The sequence below is a fragment of the Astyanax mexicanus genome, chromosome 15 (assembly GCF_023375975.1).
Source record: "Astyanax mexicanus isolate ESR-SI-001 chromosome 15, AstMex3_surface, whole genome shotgun sequence".
NCBI classification, from domain to species: Eukaryota; Metazoa; Chordata; class Actinopteri; order Characiformes; family Acestrorhamphidae; genus Astyanax; species Astyanax mexicanus.
This window is the reverse complement of record NC_064422.1, coordinates 23,557,993-23,578,255: the sequence shown is the minus strand read 5'-3', so window position 1 is coordinate 23,578,255 and position 20,263 is coordinate 23,557,993. Positions and strand designations below refer to the sequence as shown.

Genomic DNA, 20,263 nt, shown 5'->3' with positions numbered 1-20,263 from the left:
CAAAATGTACACAAAGATCAAGAAAGGAAATGTTTACTGGAAGCCATACGTTTGAATGGAGTGGTGATTTTCAGTGTGGGCTCAGGGGAACTGCAACCTTCTGCAGGTCTTGGCTCCTTCGTCTGAGGAGGGGCCTGTTTCTGAGGCTGAGGTTGGGTTTGTTCTCTTTTCTGGGCTTGTGAATTCCGACTGACTGGAATGGTGTTACTCTCCCAAACTGTTGCACCATGGTTCACTGGGCTTGTCTTAATGTCATCAAATGAAGTTATGCTAGATTGGATACAAAATGGGGTTAATGTAAACGTGTTGTATTTCTCACTGGAAATATTGATCATATTTCAAAATGAAGGTTGAAGATGTATTTATTGAACAGACATCAAGCAGCAGCCGTTTAATTAGGTATTGGCGTTTACTTCAATTCTAGGCAAAAAATGTATTAGAATGATCTGTAAATATGTTTTTTGCACAAATGCACTATGAATTGTCCTGTTATGCCATGAAATAAAATAAAAAATATATAAGAAAGATAAATTAACTAACATGGCCATAGTTCACATAAACAATTCATTGATGGGCAAGAGTAATGACTACCTGTCAGTTTTGGAGACAGAAGCATGAGAGGAGGCAGGTGGAGAGGATGGAAAGACACTGTCAGACAAGCTTCTCTGGGATATAGATGGAGACAGCTCTGGCAGTTCTGGAATCTCAAAATCAACTTCTGCAAAGAAGTACAATGCCTAGTTAGTTACTCTGAACACTGATCAGTTCTTTCAGTTTATACAACAGCTTCGACAACGTATGTCTTTCAGTGGTGCTGGTCTTTCAGTGTATGTATTCCACCGATCACTGGTTGCTAAGTAACAGGTAACAAGAAAAATAGTAAAATAGAATATATTTTGTCACTGCCCCATAGCCAGCTTTTGGCAAATGACAGCAGCATAACACTTTTGGTATAACTATAAAAGAAGATGCAAAAATCCAATGCATCTTTAGTTCCTTTGCTTATCTGTTGTGAATGTTGCTGACAAAGATGTGCAGATGCACACACACACAGCTTATCTAGTCCCTGTAGGGAAAGAAGTGGCAATAGCAGAAAGGACTATCTGTAACAGATATCTACTATACTACTAGTCTGTTTTTTTATTTTTTTGATCTGACAAAGGCGGTTGAGACATAAAAAACGCCTGGGAATCAGGTAAGTCTCCCTTTAAAGTGTTTATTTGCGAAGACACAAAAAAATAGAAGCAGGTGGACACTAAACTGTGCAAACTGTTAATTACGCTATATTCATACTTTAATAATAACATTTGCATGCATGCAAATCTTGGAGGTCCAGTTAAGTATATTTGTAAACAATGTTGGGATCTTTTTCATAGTTTTATTTCTTTTTTCCTTACACAGGTACCTCAGCTCCCATTCCCTAGAACAACCCTTGGTTTCTACCTAACCATTAAGTGTCTAATAGTGCTCTATCTAAATGTTTGGAATGAGATGGTGTGCTGATTATCCCAAATTCTGACCTCACCTGACACTCACTGACATCAAATTCTTAGGTGTTCTTTAAATAGACCTTAAGTGTTCCTTAAATGTAACATAAAATCTACATATTATACACTCTCAATTAAAAAAAATCTATTAACAATTCTCTGCGTCAAAATTTCATCACTATTGTTTCCATTATGAGGAATGGTGCATATTCATTTATTTTGATTTACTTAAACTTATTTTATCTTTTGTATCTTTTTCAACAATCAAATTCTGAACATTTTTCTCTACATTTTACTTTTTTACATTTTACTTTTTTACAGCTTGAAATACATTAAAGCAATACCTTCAGGAAACAGACTCTTTGAGTACTGAATCAGCGGTTCTATCACCTGCACAACCTGCACTGAGGAGGCAGACGCCATGTCCAGCAAGGAGGTCTCGCTGAGACAGGGCAAGAAAGAGAGGGAAAAAATAATGTTTCATTACTTTTTAATACATGGGTGTACACTTAAAATATTCTGGTGCATTGATATATACTGTATGTGTGTGTGCATCTGTGTGTTATACAGACCCCTCAGTGCGAGGCCACAGTAGGTTAGGTCCAAGAACTATGGCAATATTACTTGGAGTCATCCTGTTCACAGCCTGGTGCTCAGACAAACATGCCAGAAACTGAACAAGGTATCTGAGCAACAAAGAAAGAGAAAGAGAGTGCTGGTCTTAAAGCAGTGCTTCAGCTCATTTATTTTATAGCCACAAAACGCAGTTCTGATATAATGAACCTAACAATAATGGAAGTGTATAACCATCACTTTAGCACTGTGCAAACTGTATACAGACCATTCCACCATATGGGTGCCATTTGGAGGAAAATACATGTATAAATGTGCACACAAAATAACTTTTTTTTATTATTAAGCATAGTGTACATTGTACATACTTTTACACTGACCTAATTGCAAAAGTAAGTTATGTAATTAAATAAATTACTAAAAACTACTTAGACCACTGAAAAAATTGCATTGGTTACCTGCCAAAACTCTCTAACTCTAAACTTTAACATGAAATATAATTATTAGAATCCTTCAGAGATCCCATCTCCAAATAACAAATCAATAATATTTAAGTTTAAATACACATTTTATTTGTGTCCCTGGGTTTTACTCATTTCTGTTGCCATAAAACATTACCCCATCTAAAAAACTTTGGAACATTCCACAAGTCACATCTATAAGGGGAAGTGACATCAGTTGGTTCTTCTGAAGACCACGGGAAGACCAAAATAAAGTTTCTTAGTTTATTTTTCTGTATATTTTCATACCTGTCAAGTTTTAGATTTAAAAATAAGGGATATTTTCCTCTGTCCGCTTAAAGCCGTCCCATCAGCCCAACGAAGGTTCAGTATCCCTTACATTTTAAGACAGGTTTACAAAAAATCTAAAATAACCACATGTGAACCACTTACACACTACAATTAGATTATCAGAATCTGAAATGTTGTGGACATTCCTACATATGTCATTCTTTTAATACAGCCAAATTAAAAATCCTTTTCTAGATATAAAAAAGTTAAGATTTCATGTCTTTTTTGCCATAATGCACTCTTTTATATTATATAATTATTTATTTAATAGATTTAAAATTTAACAAAGGGTGCACAAATTCTGCAAAATGACTGTAGGTGACCTAAAAATAGCATTATGAGCTTTTACTAAAAGGACATGGACCACATATAATTCATCAAAAAATTAATCCTAAGTGGCCTACACAATTAATATTTTTTAATTAATACTTCTTTCTTTTGATCACTCCACCCCTGATCAGTTCAGTTCATTTCGGTCCTCTCCACATTTCTAGTTAAACTGAGTCACAAGCTGTATTTTTTTATTTTAAAAGGTTTAATCTGTGTGTTTTATTTCGGAGACAAGTATTTTTAAGCAGCTATCAGAAAAATCTCATCACAGTTTACATGATTAGCCTACCGTTACCTTTCTTTAAGAAAAATCGCTGTATATCCAGATGTGTTTTAACATCAGCTGCTCCGACTAGCTGCCTGAACTCACAGCGACGCTGACCCTCCTTTGCCAGCTGATTGGCTGTTTCTCCTGAAAGGCGGGACTTTCTCCTTGAACCGGCTCCACGATTGGTTAAGAGACACAGAGCGGTCAGTGCCCTGTCTCCTCAATAATATATATTTTTAAATATTAATATAATACGGGACATTTACGGGAAAATACTAATACGGGAGGACGGCGGGAAAGAGGAGTAAAATACGGTAGTTTCCCGGCCAAAACGGGAGACTTGACAGGTATGTATTTTATGTTATTGTAACTGTATGACTGAGAAGGTCAATCTCAACACTCATTCCTGTTACCTAAATTAATTTCTAGATCTTATTTATTTATTTTTAAAATACTAATTTTGGAAAATTATTAGAATGTGCTTGGTGTCCTCATGCTATCAGCATAGCCACCATTTAGCTATTTTTCTGTTTTTGCTAATTCTATGCTGAAAACGTATTCCTGTTACGTAAAACATAAAAAAGTAACAGAAATAAGTGCCACTAACAGGAGTGAGTTCCAGTTACAGGAGTGAGTGCCATTAACAGGAGTGATTTTTTGTCATAAATATCAATTATTTGAACATGCAGTCAACCAGTTCTTTACAATAAACACTTTCTTGGGAGGAAATCAAAGGAATTAGTGGACTTGCTTTTAAACATGCTTTTTAATTGTCACGTTTTGTAACCCTCTTCAGTTTAGAAACCTCGTACAAAAATTAAGCAAAGCTGAGTTTGACCAGTACATGTTTTAAATAGTTAAATATATGTTTTTAGATTAGAATTTTTTTTTTTTTAAGTTTAATTTGGAAAAGTTACAACAAGCAGATGGCACCCATTCAGTGGAATGGCCATACACACATCATTACACACTCAGAACACATCAAGCTGTGGAATAGTCATAGACATAAAGGTAAGAAAAGCCTATTTGTTGGCTTAATCACCCAGAACTGATCTGCAAGACTTAACAAACTTCACCAAATGTTTTTTTCCTGGGCACTGAGGTGGTGCCTACCCACTTTTCTTAACCACTAGTGTGTGGGCGTGTATTCACTGCCACATTTTAGTTAAATTAGTAAACAGATAAATTGAGGTCAAATCCTGTTGTGCTGATGTGCAATGGTACAGTAACTTGTACTTGATTTTTCTTTATAATAGTCGGTCTCTAAGTGGCATGGTTATAAACTATATATATTATCAACTATATGTATTTAATTTGGTCTTGTTTTACAGTAAAAAAAAACACATGGTTGTTTTTTTTGTACAAGGATTAAGCCTAGTTTTTGACTATATTTACTTTTTAAGGCAAATACTCTATTCAAAATGCTGTGTAGTCCAAGACTAGGCTTAATCCTGTTCTGGTAAAGTGCCCCATATAGTCAATTTGATATTACTTAAAATGAAACGTTAAAATTACTTTTTGATATTTTATATAACGTAAAACCTGGGAAAATCTGGGACTAATTTCTTTCAGCCATATACACTGACATTGGAAGTGTCATAGGATATTAGTAGGTAAACTCATGATCATAAAATGTTATGTCAGGGGATGGTTTGTGAAAGATTAAACACTCACAAATATGATATTGGGGTTCAAGGCGTGGCCTGAAAGCACGTGCCAGATTAATGGGACGTTCCATTTCCATAGTTGTGCCGGTATTTAACATATCTCAATCTACAGTGTGACGAGTGAACGAATGACTCTGACAGGTATATAGTGCAGTGTTCTTTATCTTGCATGAGACTGAGGAAAATGATTTTAGCTTTAACTTTACCTTTAACTTGTTTTGTTTGCATTATTTGAGGTCTGAAAGCTCTGCCTCTGTTTTATTATTTAGACATTTCTTATTTTCTGCAAATAAATGCTCTAAATGACAATATTTTATTCAACTTAGTCCGCAATTTATAGAAAAAACAACAATGTTCATTTTATTCAATCATATAGCTATAAAAAGCAAAATCAAACAAACTGATTCAGAAACTAAAGTGGTCTCTTAATTTTTTCCAGAGCTGTATATCTTGTTTTCTATCAGTAATTTTATCTCTCTGGATTTTTTTTGCATAACCCTAATGCTGTTAACAAGCTAGGAAACAAACATTGTTTCTAAGATTCTCACCTTCAACAAGGGGTTTTCCTAGAACTGAACTCAGGAAATCTTACGCTAGAGACTAGACACAATGCTATAAAGAGCCAAATAGGTATGTTTAGATGTAGCGATAAGATGAAGGAATGTTACTTTATACTTTTTGGATATAGTGCTGCATTACCCAATGACATTTAACCACAGAGTTTGCACATTGCTAACAGATGGGGTATATAAATAACTGTCCGTTATTTATTAAATATAGTATATTAGTCTTGTAGCTCCAGTGCACCAATTAGGTCTTATTTCAACAAGTGTGTTTGATTTAGATTAGAAATTCTCTCACAATTTCAATATACATTAACATTTATTTAAATGAAACAATTAAAAACATTTAAATGAAACTGATCACATGGAGATGCAGACTAGCGTACCGGAGGTTGTTGTAGTTCTCTTGAGGAAGTTTTTTCAGTATTGCCCGCAACTGCTCCAATTTGTCCTCTAATTCTTTCTCTCTAAGAAATAAGAGTTGGAGACACAGAATTATCATCATATTTCACACTTAAGCATTAAATGTGGTAAACAAACCATCAAATGTATTGTTACTTCCAGCCACAAAAGAATTTACCCCGCTGCTTTGAACCAGTCGTTGTACAGTTCAGACGTCATGAGAGGTTCTGGCAGCTCTCTCAGGTAGGACTTCAGAGCACCTGAGAACACATTAATTAAACAGTACATTGCAAATACCCTGCAAAAATCATTTACATTTACCGCAAGTCTCCACCTTAAATGGACATTATTACACTAATTAAGTCATGCTGTATATTGTCTGCTGTAGTGGAAACTTCTTCAACTTTGGTCAGTTCTTACCACCTAATACATCTCTTGCATCCCCAAGCTTTAACAACCACAGACCTCAGAGCATGACATCACACTGTGAAATCTTGCTGGTGGCTGGTGCTAATGTGAACCATTCAACTCTTCATACAAACATACAATGCATGCACACTTCCTTTCAAAAGGTTGGGTACAACAGTATTGTTGTAATGCACCCTTAAAAATTCAGATGCTATAAATTGTTCTTTGAGAAAGTTCATACAAAAAACATTATATAGATTTAATAAAGAACCCTTTTTTTTTAAATATGCAACAGTGCTTTGTTTTTTAATTGATAAAAGACATTTATATCTGCTTGCTCAACTTTTTGATTGTTTTCATATCTATTTTTATGACAAAGTCATTAATGGCGTTGCTGCACATCATACAAGGCATCAGGCCCAGAGAGGGTGTAGATTAGTATGTGCTTTCTCCTAAGCATCCCTGCATCTTTTTAAACTGCCGGTAATGCAGTGCAAATATACACTGTATAATGTACACTTGTATATGACTCTTATAAGAGAACAATAACTGCAAGTTCTGTTAGATTGTGATAAGCCAATTATACTCTCTGTCCTTATAGAGTGGGCGTCGCCACCATTAAATCTGAGGAGGGCGTGTCCGCTTTACATTTGAACCTCCCTGCATTTAACATATTAAATAATATGCAGCCCTGTTGAATTTCCCTGTTATTTAAATAAGGTTTTAGAAGAAATTCTACAAAACGTTCATTTTTATTTGTACATTGTACATTTATTTGTACGTTTATTTGTGCTCACACATTTTAATTCACTACTTTCTGTTAAAATAGGTTCAATTGCCTGTCAGTCAAAAGCCTGACTAGAGGGCAGGGCTATGAGGTGCCTTGGGAGCAGCAGAGAGCAAAGAGAGAACAACAGAGAGAGAGTGAGAGAGAGAGAGAGACGAGCAGAGTCTAAAATGTGGCTAACGGACAGTTAAACCTTCCGTATGACACTTTAAAGTATATTTATTGAGGTAAATTGTGTTTACATTGTGTCAATGTAGCTTTTGGTTTGCTTAGCAGCCATGCTAGCTATCTCAGTAGTCCTAAAATATGATGTGTAGCTGCTTTTTCCACACACAAGCAGCTACACATCATACTTTAGCACTACTGAAATAGCTAGCATGGCATGTGGTTAAAAGTTTAGCTTAACTAAGCTGCTTAATTTTGTAAATACACACACAGTGTTTCTGAAGAGCCTAATGAGTTGCACAGAGCTAGAGCTACTTATAGGTGAGCTAAAATTAAATAAAGTCAATTTTGTAGATGAAATTAGATGTTTAATGATCTGTTAAAATACACCAGGATGCAGGAAATGGCACCTAATCCACACATATATATATGTATATATATATATATATATTTTTTTTTCGGACCCCAGACCAACAACCATAACACTGCCTCTGCCTAATACCAAACAGATTTAAATACAGCATTTCAATATCATTTTTATTCCTTATTTCAAAAGTATCGGTTAGGACATTCCAAATAATAAAACTAGATGTGTTTATACAGCTATCACGATACCTGCTACAGCATGAGGGTCTGTGTAAAACTCGGAGTGGTCCACTGTCCCTGAGTCCAGGCTGCTCTTCAGCTTCTTCACCACAGAGGCAGCTGCTGCCAGCCTGAACAAACCCTGCAGAGATGTCAGAATATGTAAATATATTACACTACCACAGCTACCGTTTGTTGTTTTTAGCTATGCGTGTTTCTGTGTCTGTGGGTGAGTGCTAATGTGCATGTCCTGTGGTCACTTATAGCAGCATTTCTGTGGTTAAAAATATACAGCTTCAGTGGACTCAAAGCATTTGTATAGAGCTGGTTTTGTTTTATTATTGTTCTGTGACTCTACTCATCTTATTTTAATAAAGATTATTTGGCAATCTTCCAGTATAGAGTAATATTGAACAAAATAACCTAAATGACATGTATGTGTCCACACAATCTACATACAATTTTAAAACAAATAGAAAATAATTAAAATTCAAGAAAAAATGTCAAACATTTTGTGACAATAGCATCCTGTGTTCTACATGAAATAATCCCCCAAAACCCCACTGCCAAGTGCACAAACAACCTGGACACGGCAGCCCTGAATCAGGCAATGCCTGCACATGCAAAGAGAAGGGCAAAACAAAACCCACAGTCTGCCTGTGCTGTTTTAGAATTTCTGTGTATTATAAGCCAGTACTGCACATCACCTCTTCTCTGAGTCCTGTACGCAGCAGCATGTTAACACATTCCCGAATGGGCAGAGCAATCTCTTGACCACAGGACTCCAGATGAGAGCACAAAGACGTCCCGTAGACCTTTCCAGCTGAAACACCCACCTGGCACTCTGTGTTCAAATGCAGACAAACACATTTTGGTATATTAATTAGAGGTGGCACGATGCCACTTGCTGATACAGCAACCTTGAGTGTCTGCAGAGGCAAGTATTAATCAGACGCCCTCTCCTAAATTAAGATGTCTGAATGAACTTTGCTTAACATAGCCATCTAAATATCATCATACTCAAACTGTGAAACAAACGTTGCACCTCCTTATGAAGCCTAGAATACTGGCATGCAGGCTTTAACACACGTAGGCTAGGGTTTTTAAATTTAAGCATTTACAGTGAAAGAAAAAAATATTTGATTTTATAAGTTTGACAAAGACAAAGACATGAAAAACACAAGTCTATAATTTTAGGGGAAGGTTAATTTTAACAGTGATAGATAGTATATAAATAATAAAATCTAGAAAATCTTAAATCACACTGTATAAATTATATATATTTATTTGCATTTTATTTAAGCATTTGATCTCTCTGGCAAACAAGACTTAATACTTGGTTGCAAGCACAGAAGTCTTGTAGCTGATGATGGTGTGTAGCTGATGATGCACATGTCAGGAGAAGTTTTGCAGATCATCTCTAAATCATTAATGATCATCCAAATCATATTTTAACCCCTAATCATCCATGAACTTGATGTGCTTCTTTTGAGCCACTCCTTTGTTGCCTCAACAGAATGTTTAGGGTCACTGTCATGCTGGAAGACCCAGCCACGATCCATTTTTTAATGTCCTGGAAGAGGGAAGGAGGTTGTCATCCAGGATTTTACGGTGCATGGCTTTATTGATTCTCCCATTGATGCTATGTAGTATTCCTATGCCCTTAACAGAGATCTAATAATTAATTAATTCCTTCACTGTATGTAACAGTGTAGGCTAATGGATCACATTGGATTATACTTTTGTGATCCAGTGATTTTGGCCAGTATCAGACTTGTCCAGTCTACTTGAGACTACTTACCAACTGAATTAAGTTTAAGGCAAGCGTGTAACATTTGGTATGTAGTGTTTATTCTGCTTATTCAGTAGTTATAAAGTTCCATTACTTAAATACATAACTGACAAATGGATGGTACATTTTGCTGTAATTTTTCTCACCTGTTTGGCTCTGACTTTCCTTGATCTCAGTGATATTTTTGGCCAAGAATTCATGAGAGACTCTGTGATATTCAGCTTGGAGCTCTAAAAGCTAAAAGAAAATCACTGTAAGAAACTTATAGAACATAAATTTGTGCATTTCTCCGTTTGAACATACATACTAAAATAGAAGTATGTACTATAAGTACTCACACGAATGAAGTAGTTAGCATACTCATCTTCTTTAGTGGCAAAATGGTAAAGATCTGCTGAATACTGATCCTGTGGGCGAAAAAACATGCATTATCAGTGTGTACACAGTTAAAAGAAAAACTAAATGAACCCCCGATTAGAATGACCTGGATTTCTACATTAGTTACTAATTAAATGTGGTCATCATTACCTAAATCACAATTTAAGACAAACATATTTTAATTCAATTAATAACAGAGTCCTTTGCTCATTAAATACAGGCACACATAGCCAAATCTGTTCTTCTTAAGAAATATTGGTTAGTGTAAACCATGCCTAGATGCAAAAAATGCTTATAAGATGTGTTAAAAAGATGCAACAAGCAGTAAAAGTCATCAAAGGCTATGATTAAGACCTGGATGTACTTTAATCCACCATTAGTAACCACTATTAGTCACTATTAGAGTCATCCAGGTCATTTTAAAGTGTTCACTTACTTTGCATCCCAACTTAACCAGTATAGAATGCCAGACAAACAGTAACAATGATATTTAACCTTGATTGCCTCCAGTTTCCTCCAGGCTTCTTCCACTTCCTCTCTTAGTCCATCTTGCTTGGCCTGAGGACCTGTACTAGTCTGGGACCTGAAAAAATAAGATACACAAATATAAATGTTAAAGCTGCTGAAGAAAAAAAAATTGTTAAACTGTATTTGAAATGATACAGTCATTTGTGATCAATTATAAATATCTTTCTTGGCCTAAATTTGAATAAATGAATAATAAATACAATATCTGACTTTTTTACATATTGCAGCTCTGGAAAAAAATAAGAGATCACTTCAGTTTCTAATTCAGTTTCTCTGATTTTGCTTTTTATAGGTATGTGTTTGAGTAAAATGAACATTTTTGTTTTATTCAATAAACTATTGACAACATTTCTCCCAAATTCAAAACAAAAATATTGTCATTTAGAGCATTTATTTGCAGAAAATGAGAAATGGCTAAAATAACCAAAAAATGCAGAGCTTAAGTTTTTATTTATCTTGGCATGTTCTTCTCCACCAGTCTTACACCCTGCTTTTGGATAACTTTACGCCACTACTGATGCAAACATTCAAGCAGTTCAGCTTGGTTTGATGGTTTGTGATCATCCATCTTCCTCTTGATTATATTCCAGAGATTTTCAAGTTGGTAAAATCAAACTCAAAGAAACATTTTTAGGTGGTCTCTTTTTGCGCTTTTTGTCAAGAGCTGTATATATGAAGCCATGGTTTACTGTTTTATCGTCTATAATCCACTACTGTGTAAAAACTTCATCCATCCATGTTTACATATGATTTTTTTTGTTTTTGGATCAAACCAAAGTTTAATCAAACTGAAGTGAATCATGGAAATTAGAAAATATTTAGAAAATACCCAGAACTTTATCACACCATTAGATATTCCTAATAAATCACATGATTTTTCTCATCTGCTCTACAAATGAAGACATAAAGGAAATGTACTTGGTGCGTGCATTGTTCCAGTCTGTCGTAAATTTGGCGAACTGTTTCTTGTTCTTCAAAATTTCTGGCAGGTCATCCTGATTAGAGAAAAGGAACGTGGAATTAGTGATTTCTTGCTGATATGGAGCTAATGAGAAAATATGATGATATTAAAACACAAGTTCTTACCTCACTCAGTTTATTTAGAGGCTCCAGAACATCTTTTTCCAGCTTCATCTCAAAGTCTGCCAAAGTTTGTGCCAGAAAATTTTGCATGAAGCAGCACATTTCCAGAACTTTCCTGCAGGGAGACAGGATGGGTGTGGTTAGGAAAATTATGGAGCCATTTTTGTTTAACTTCAGGGAGCCATAGTCAATTTTTATAACCACACTAATTATCTCGGACTCTCTCAACAGGGTTGTTTTTGATATATGATCTCATTTTAACATTTACTTTTTTGAGATGCCCTCCTTCATTCCTCAGCAGAACAGCAGACCATACGCTGTGCTCTGCTGGGGCCTCCAGTAAGTAAGTAAGCAAGTAAGTATATAAATAATCATACAGATGATTAGATAATAATATGCAATGTGTGTTTAATGCTAAATAATGAAAAGAACCATAGAACCAATTAAACCCTGGGCTACTAAGCTGTACTATTCCTACTTTCAGGATTTTTTTTTGTAACTGATAAGCATGTTGTGTGAGTCCCACAGTTCTATTTTAGGACACACCAAACTAATATTAATTATAAGATTAATGCAGTTATAAGGGTGAGGAACTAAAGTTTTTGCCAACTTATAGATTTTCTTTTCAGCCAAGCAGAATCACATGTGATTAGCTGTTTGAAGTGAAATCAGGTTTTGCTGCTGGATGTTTATAATAAAAACCTGCAGCCACCCTGGCCATTTGAGGGTAAGACTGAACAACCCTAGTTTAAAGAGTAACAATTTCAGTTTTAAATCTGTTTCAAATACAAATACATATACAGTATCAGTCAAAAATTTGGACGCATCTTAAATAAAGCATATGACATTATTAAGTAAGCAAAAATGTGTTAAACAAACCAGAATATGTTTTACATTTAAAGCAGAACCTCTTGCTTAGATGACAGCTTTGCACATCTAGGCATTTTTTTCAGTCAGCTTTAAAAGTTAGAGCCTGGAATTCAGGCTTTCAGTAAACAGCTGTGCTGAACTTGACAAGAGTTCCCTCCTAATGTGTTTGAGAGCATCAGTTGTGTTGTGAAAAGGTAGAGTTTGTATAGAGTGAATAGGTCTATTTGAGTAATGTTCTAATTCATATTATGGCAACTAAGTAAACAAGAATTACTTTAAGACATAAGGGTCAATTGATCCGAAACCTTTCAAGAACTTTGAAAGTATCCTGAAGTGCAGTCGCAAAGTCCTCATTAGGACTGGCCCAGGAAATGAAGAGCAAGAGTTGCCTCTGTTGCACAGGATAAGATCATTTTTACCAGTAACCAGCCCCAGAAACCACAAGTTAACAGCACCTTAGAAAAAAGCCACTCTATTGCTTCACAGATTAAATTGGTTTGTTTAACACTTTTAATTTACTACATGATTATTTATGTGTTCCTTCATAGTCTAAATGACTTCAGCATTCAATTACAATGTAGAAAAAAAGAAAAACATTAAATAACAAGGTGTGTCCAAACTTTTGCCTGGTACTGTAGATATTTTGTGTTAAAGATAAATTGCACTGAAATGTTTAGATTTTGCAGATGTAGACACTCCACTATTCACCCTAATAGCAAAATATGGTGATATAGTTAAACTTTCTTCTTCCAGTGTAGTGCAAATCCAGTAACCATTTTTGGTTATTATATTGTTTTCTGAACATTAAAATTAACATTATTAGAATGTTTAAGCTGTCAAGTTCCTAGAATGTTTTACTCAATGTTTTTAAAAGTTCTTGTATCTGTCTCAATGTTAAACATTTTTAGTTTTGGGAATGCTACTTTTAACATTTCCAGAATGTTAGTATTTGTCTAGCTGGAAAAAATTGTGTGAAAAGGTTCTAATAACATTGAGGTGCAAACCATTATTATATCACACGTATTTAGAACGGTTCTGGAAAAATAAGGTCTGTAACACTACAGCCTAACCTTTCGGGAGTGTTTTTAAAATGTTACTTAATTTTCTTAGAACATTCTCTGTTAAGTGGGCATGTTCTGTCTAAAATTAAACAAGAACATGAGTTTGTGGGTGACCATTAAATCACACTCACCTAATAGAAGATTCTGCATCAAAATCTTTAAAGCTTTCAGCCATACTGACAGACAGCATCATGAGGGGAAGCTTTTTCTAGAAGATGACAGGAGAGAAAAAGACAAAACAAAAATAAAATGCTGATTAAATAGACATAAGTTATAAGAAATAAGTTAACGCTAAAGAGACTGTTCAGTTGAAGCACATTTAATTCCACACAAGGTCAGCCTGCTGAGGCTAATATTTCTAATAAGTAATTTAATAAGCTGGGATGTTTTGCATCATGAAAGCAGGCCAGAATTGTCTTGTACATCTTTGTAAATACTATAAATATAAAATCAGAAATCAAAGTATAATTAAAATAACTTTATGAGGTTTTCTTCATTTTGGCATGCACATAAAAATACAAATCTTAGACCAGGTATATAATATGGATATATTTATTATTTATGGAAAAAGCTGAGGAGGTATGGGTATGGAAAAAAGTGTTACCATGCGTTTTTCTGTATCCAGACCTTGCTGACTCTGTAGACAGCTGGTCAGCTTTTTATGAATGACCTGAGCCGCTTTCTTGGCCGGCTCCACACGCTGCTCCACCTGCACACAGCCAAATGTGCACAGGGCAACCAAGCATATGTAAAATAGCTGCACTAACTTTTGTAAAGATATGTATGTGAAATTTACCACCGAGACTTAATGACGCATTCTAAAGAGAGAAACAGGATGAATGAAGATATGAAAAGAACTCACCAAAACCAAATCTTCAGAGAGGAGGTCAGTTGCATCTTGTGACCTGCATTTTCAGAAGCAGTCACAGATATATATATATTAACTTTTACACCCCGTAAAATGTATTTGTATGCAAGCCAACACTTACACCTAAATAAATATACCACATAACTACTGATAATTTTAAAATAAAAAAAGGCCAAAGGTTGACTGGGGTTTTGCTGTTTTAAACCTGAATATAGTTCACATTGAATAACACACATGCATACAAAAACAAAAACACTGCATAAAAGTAATCATTAACTGGTCACTTTACTTACAACATTTTAACAGTTTACATTATTAAATATAAAGAGACATGTCATAATATGGTAATCTTAGTGTTGACATGACATAAATACTGCTGTTCTTTTCTTATTAAATTAAATGTTTGATGCTAAGGCTCTCTGTTAAACGTTTATCCAGCACATTTAAAAAACATCTAAACTAAAACTTGAGATATTATAAAGTAAATAAGTAAATCATTTCTAGTCTGTTTGTTAGAGATACCAAAACTTGTCATATATATATGGAAGTACTGATATTTAAACTTTAATCACAGAACCTCATTTAATTAATCACATTAATTTTATACTCGATTTGCACCACTAAAGAAGGTTTTTTTTTTTTTGAGTAACTATCTCTACTGTCCAGGATAAACAGTCTAACTGACTTTGTAGCATTGCTGTGAGAATTTGACTGAATGATCACCAAAACTCCTCCTCATCCCCAACTGAGCCCAAAAGTACTGAATGGAGCACCATCGTTCCAGAAAACACAGGTATACAGATCTACAGGTCAGTGCTGGGAGACTTAGAGGTCTCCTTCCTTTTTCTTTATTTTTTGTGAAATACAATAGGTCTCTCTGAGTTTGCTATCTTGTGTAAGTAACAATAGGTTTAAATCGGATCTCCAGTGGATTTTCGCGTTTTACCAAGACCTTATATATACAAGGGAGGCACGGTTTGACAAGGTAGCACAAATTGACAGATGATTGCACTTTCCCTGCAGCATTGACAACATTTCTCTCCCGTGGAGAGCATTTCGGCCGCGGGGCCACTCACTCGCGAATCTGATGTTAAGCAAAGTTTAAGGGTTAACTTTACCTAACACTCAGTGATATATCTTCATAACTAAGGCTGCATCTCTGAAAACATTTTATCCTTTGAGTTTTAGAGATGCAAAATTGACTGTGAGGGGAAGGCAGGTAACATTCTCTGCTGCAGTGCTGTTAGCCATTTAGAGCCAATATGTTTGCATGTATGAATATTCATGAGCAAGAGCCAAAATAATGTCTTTCTTCAGAGACCTCTAATTCAGTGATCTAAAGCAGGGCTAAATAGAAACACTGGAGCACTTTTTTCCCACAAAAAAAACGCCTCCTATGACATTCATTCATACTAGAGATACCACAACTAGACATTTTAAAATTAATTTTAAAAAATAATGTAATGAGACCTTCAACACCACTCTAGTCTCTGAGCGCATTTGTGTTAATACTGAAGGCATAGACATCTTAAAGCATCAGACAGTGTGGCTAAAGTGAGAAAATGACATCTGTTTTCTGATTATTGGCTTGTCGCAAGCATCTCTTCCGTTGCATCAGGCAGGCGAACTCTAACATCCTAAAATTAGACAGTGAGGGGTGCTGTGGTTAGGAAGCAGGCCAAAGAGAATGGAGGGGAAGTGGCCTGCAAGCTGAAACACACAAACCGTCTAGTGCAGCATTTACTGTCACTTTTACTTCCAAGTACTACATTAGGATATAAAACATTTTAATGGATTTAGGAAGACTGAAAGTAACAGTACATGTTTCAGATTACCATCCTACAGTAGCCATTGCTATAAGTTAATCATTAATCATACTGCGACTCTGTGTGTGATTAACTAAAACTCTGCAGTAACAGACGAGATCCGGCTCATATCAGATACATCTACACGATTCCCACAACATGGCAGGAGACAAAGTCTTGAGAGAAACCACTCTTCTCAAAGAGAGGATGCCACTCCCTGTTGTTGGGGTCACGCTGATGTCACCTCAAGCACGTCACATCTTGCTAACTGTTTGTGTTGATTATCTTGTTATGTTTTTGTTTGATCAAGCTCAGAGATAGAGAAGACAGAGTCTCTTATCTGATGCTAACTACGGTTTTTACCACTCGACAGTAGCCTTAACTAACAGCTATGTGTACAGAGGTGGAAAAGACCTCACAGACTGTTTTATATAATATAAGACGGTGTGGCAACCATATTGCTGGTCTACATCTTTCTCTAAGCGGTAGCCAGCATAGCAAACACAACATTTTTGTTCAGATTAAATATAAGTTTATAAGTATATATTATTTGACCTGATGTTCTTATAGTTAAAAAAGAAAGTGAACAAGGACAGGGCTATGAAACTGCTTACCTGAATTGCCGTTGTGGTAACTGAGGCCGTCGTGGTATCTAATATGGGCGATGTTAATTAAAGTTGGTGACTTAAAAACATCTAGGTTAGAATGTAGCCTAACAGTATGAGCACAGACCTATCAAGAGGACTGTGTTTTATTTCATATAAAGGCTGTAGCCTGGTAAGTTGTAATGTAGCACAGATACATTTTTCCCGCCATGCAATGGAGTGTTTGGTAGTTAGCCTAATGTCGTGAATACACAAATTAAGCCATAGTTTTCTAGTCTTTCTAGACTTAAATTAGTTTCTTCATATAAAGGACTTCCAGAAAATTAAGTATTTTAGCTGGTGGAATGTTTTCAAACAGTTCTTTCATATTTGCAACCCTATGAAAGTTATTTCTGGTGGTTAAAAGTGCAGGGCAGTCTACTAAGATGTGTTTAGTAATGTCAGTAACGCGTTATGAGTAACAAGTAATCTAATGCATTACTTTTTCAAATCAGTAATCAGATTAAAGTTACTTATTCAACGGCGCCGAGTGGTCCAGCGGTCTAAAGCACTGCCACTATAAGCAGGCGGTAGCAGGTTCAAACCCCAGCTCATGCAGCTTTGCCATCAAGCTGCCGGTGCTCCCACTGGGTGGGTAGATGGCGCTCTCTCCCCACATCACTCCTACGGTGAAGTCTGCAGCACAGGGCGTCTGTGAGCTGATGTACTGGAACTGAGCCGCTGCGCTTTTCTCCGAGCGTGCTGTGATGCTGCTCGGCAATGCTGCATCAGCAGCAGCTCGAAAAGAAGCGGTGGCTGACTTCACATGTATTGAAGGAAGCATGTGTTAGTCTTTACCCTCCTGGAGTGTTGGGGCATTACTAGTGATAGGGGGAGTTCTAATGAGTGGGTTGGGTAATTGGCTGTGTAAATTGAGAAGAAAATGGGAAATATTTTAATGTAAAAATAAAATTATATTTAAAAAAAAATCGTTCAGGATGGACGAAAAAGGTGTTTACAGTCGTTCCCTTATTGCTGGTTGCGTTCAGTCACAGACACGCCAAAATAACAACAGGCTAGCAAGTTAAAACTAGCACTATACTATAACTAGCAGAATACACACATTCACACAGCGTGCCCCCCTCTCTCTCCACCTCACCACACACACAGCCTCCCTTCTTCTGCTCCTAACACACACACACACACACACACACATAGAGACCCCGCATTCTCTCGCAGTGCCCCTCTACACTCTCCCCCAATCAAACGCTTGTCTTGTACCCTAAACACAAAACCAGTATATTTTAACAGTCAGTAAATACAGAACATTACTGCAGATTCGCTACAGTATATTTTTACTTTCTTCTTGCATCTCAGGGAGTAAAGTCTGGCCTGTGCGACACACATGTTGTAGCTGTAAATATAGCCACACTAGGAGTGTTGTCTAGTTAGCAGCTGCTAAACTAATAAAGTAACTTGTCATCTAACTTAGTTACTTTTAAAATCAAGTACTCCATACAGTACTTTTTCAAAGTTACTATTCCACACTGTATTTAGAAGTGGAAATTTGCAAAAAATAAATAAATAAATAAATGTATGAGTTTGCTACTGTTATAAGATAGAATGACAACAATATGATGTAAACCACTTACAAAAAGTGCTAATGATACTGGGTACGTTACACTATGGATGTAACCTATGGAATGATGAAGCATCTGGTGCTTATGTGGTGGTACGGGGTTCGCAAATGAAATTCTGCTTAGAGCCCCATAAACCCATGGGCCGGCCCTGCTGTAGTGTATTCTACAACACTGATTATCATATACAATACTAAGAGAGGGTTGAAAGCGGTTAGATAATGAGTGGGGTCTGTAGCAGCGTTGGCGGGTGCTTCTTTCTGTTTTAGACCCAGCACAATTGTTCTATGCTATACTGTTAACTGTGTTAGCTGAGCAGGATGCAAAACGTGCACCTTGCCCTGCAGCATGCAGCTTACAGTGAGCAGCAGCTCAGCACAAGCATTCATCAGAGCAACAATATGTCCAACAATATGCACTCAGTATCACATAAAACATACAGCTCTGGAAAAAAAAGAGATCAGTTCAGTTTCTAAATCAGTTTCTCAGATTTTGCTATTTATAGGTATATATTTGTGTAGAATGAACATTTATTCTATAAACTACAAATTCCAAATAAAAATATTGTAATTTAGAGCATTTATTTGCAGAAAATGAGAAATGGCTGAAATAACAAAAAAGACCCAGAGCTTTAAGGCCTCAAATAATGCTAAGAAAACAATTTCATATTCATAAAGTTTAAGAGTTCAGAAATCAATATTTGGTGGAATAACCCTGGTTTTTAATCACAGTTTAATGCATTTTGGCATGTTCTCCTCCACCAGTCTTACACACTGCTTTTGGATAACTTTATGTCACTCCTTGTGCAAAAAGTCAGGCAGTTCAGTTTGGTTTGATGGCTTGTGATCATCCATCTTCCTCTTGATTTTATTCCAGAGGTTTTTAATTTGGTAAAATAAAAAAACTCATCATTTTTAAGTGGTCTCTTATTTTTCCAGAGCTGTATTTGTGAAAAATAAAAATAATTACATTAAAATAATTATTAATAGTACACAATGAGCCAAATTTAATTAATTAAAGTTAACATAGGATAGTTTTGAACATATAGTTTTTGCTTCAATGAGTCACAAGCTGCTACAAACCTCTAGTTTATTTAAAGTGAGTTTGAAAAAGAACATAAAGGAACTTAGGCTAAAATCCCAGGTTTACGAAACTCTGTGAGTCTCCATCACAGCAAATGCCACACAGCCCGATTTAGTCAAGATCATGCTTAAGTTCATTGTACAAATGTACAAATTTAGACATTTGCAAATGAATACAACAGTAATCGAACAACAGCAAGGTAAAAAAAACGGCAATCTACAGCTGTTGTGTAAATTACGATAAAACACGAACATCAGTAAATGTCAGACGAAAGTACTTACTTCCCCACACCTCCAAACTGCTTTAGGATGTTAAAAGGCTTAAGCATAGTTATGGTTAACTTTCCAACCACTCCTGTAGTCCGTTTTTCTCAGGATCACGTCACAGGCTCCTTACTTTCATTTGATGGTTGAATTTAGTCTATGATTCATATAAATAAGAAAATACGCTGTCATTCACTCAAGTTCTCCATTTCAAACACTTCACAGCAAAACTTCTCATGCACACACGCCTCATCAAGTCAGAAAGAAGAGGAAGTTACAACATGC

The 20,263-nt window shown here is 35.8% G+C and overlaps 1 protein-coding gene across 1 annotated transcript in view; it reads right to left on the bottom strand.

Moving 5' to 3' along the window:
- sh3bp1 (SH3-domain binding protein 1) overlaps window positions 1-20,263 on the bottom strand; it is a 22,722-nt gene extending 2,459 nt beyond the window's left edge. Inside the window, exons 1-17 of the mRNA XM_007251266.4 lie at window positions 19,997-20,263; window positions 14,601-14,643; window positions 14,343-14,447; window positions 13,870-13,946; window positions 11,811-11,922; window positions 11,643-11,719; window positions 10,692-10,779; window positions 10,157-10,225; window positions 9,965-10,055; window positions 8,734-8,870; window positions 8,057-8,168; window positions 6,260-6,341; window positions 6,066-6,146; window positions 2,060-2,173; window positions 1,832-1,929; window positions 592-718; window positions 50-270 (exon numbers count right to left, since the gene is read on the bottom strand). Of these exons, the coding sequence (XP_007251328.3) occupies window positions 50-270; window positions 592-718; window positions 1,832-1,929; window positions 2,060-2,173; window positions 6,066-6,146; window positions 6,260-6,341; window positions 8,057-8,168; window positions 8,734-8,870; window positions 9,965-10,055; window positions 10,157-10,225; window positions 10,692-10,779; window positions 11,643-11,719; window positions 11,811-11,922; window positions 13,870-13,946; window positions 14,343-14,447; window positions 14,601-14,643; window positions 19,997-20,043 (1,681 nt within the window). The 5' untranslated portion in view covers window positions 20,044-20,263. The remainder of the gene's footprint in view (window positions 1-49; window positions 271-591; window positions 719-1,831; window positions 1,930-2,059; window positions 2,174-6,065; window positions 6,147-6,259; window positions 6,342-8,056; window positions 8,169-8,733; window positions 8,871-9,964; window positions 10,056-10,156; window positions 10,226-10,691; window positions 10,780-11,642; window positions 11,720-11,810; window positions 11,923-13,869; window positions 13,947-14,342; window positions 14,448-14,600; window positions 14,644-19,996) is intronic.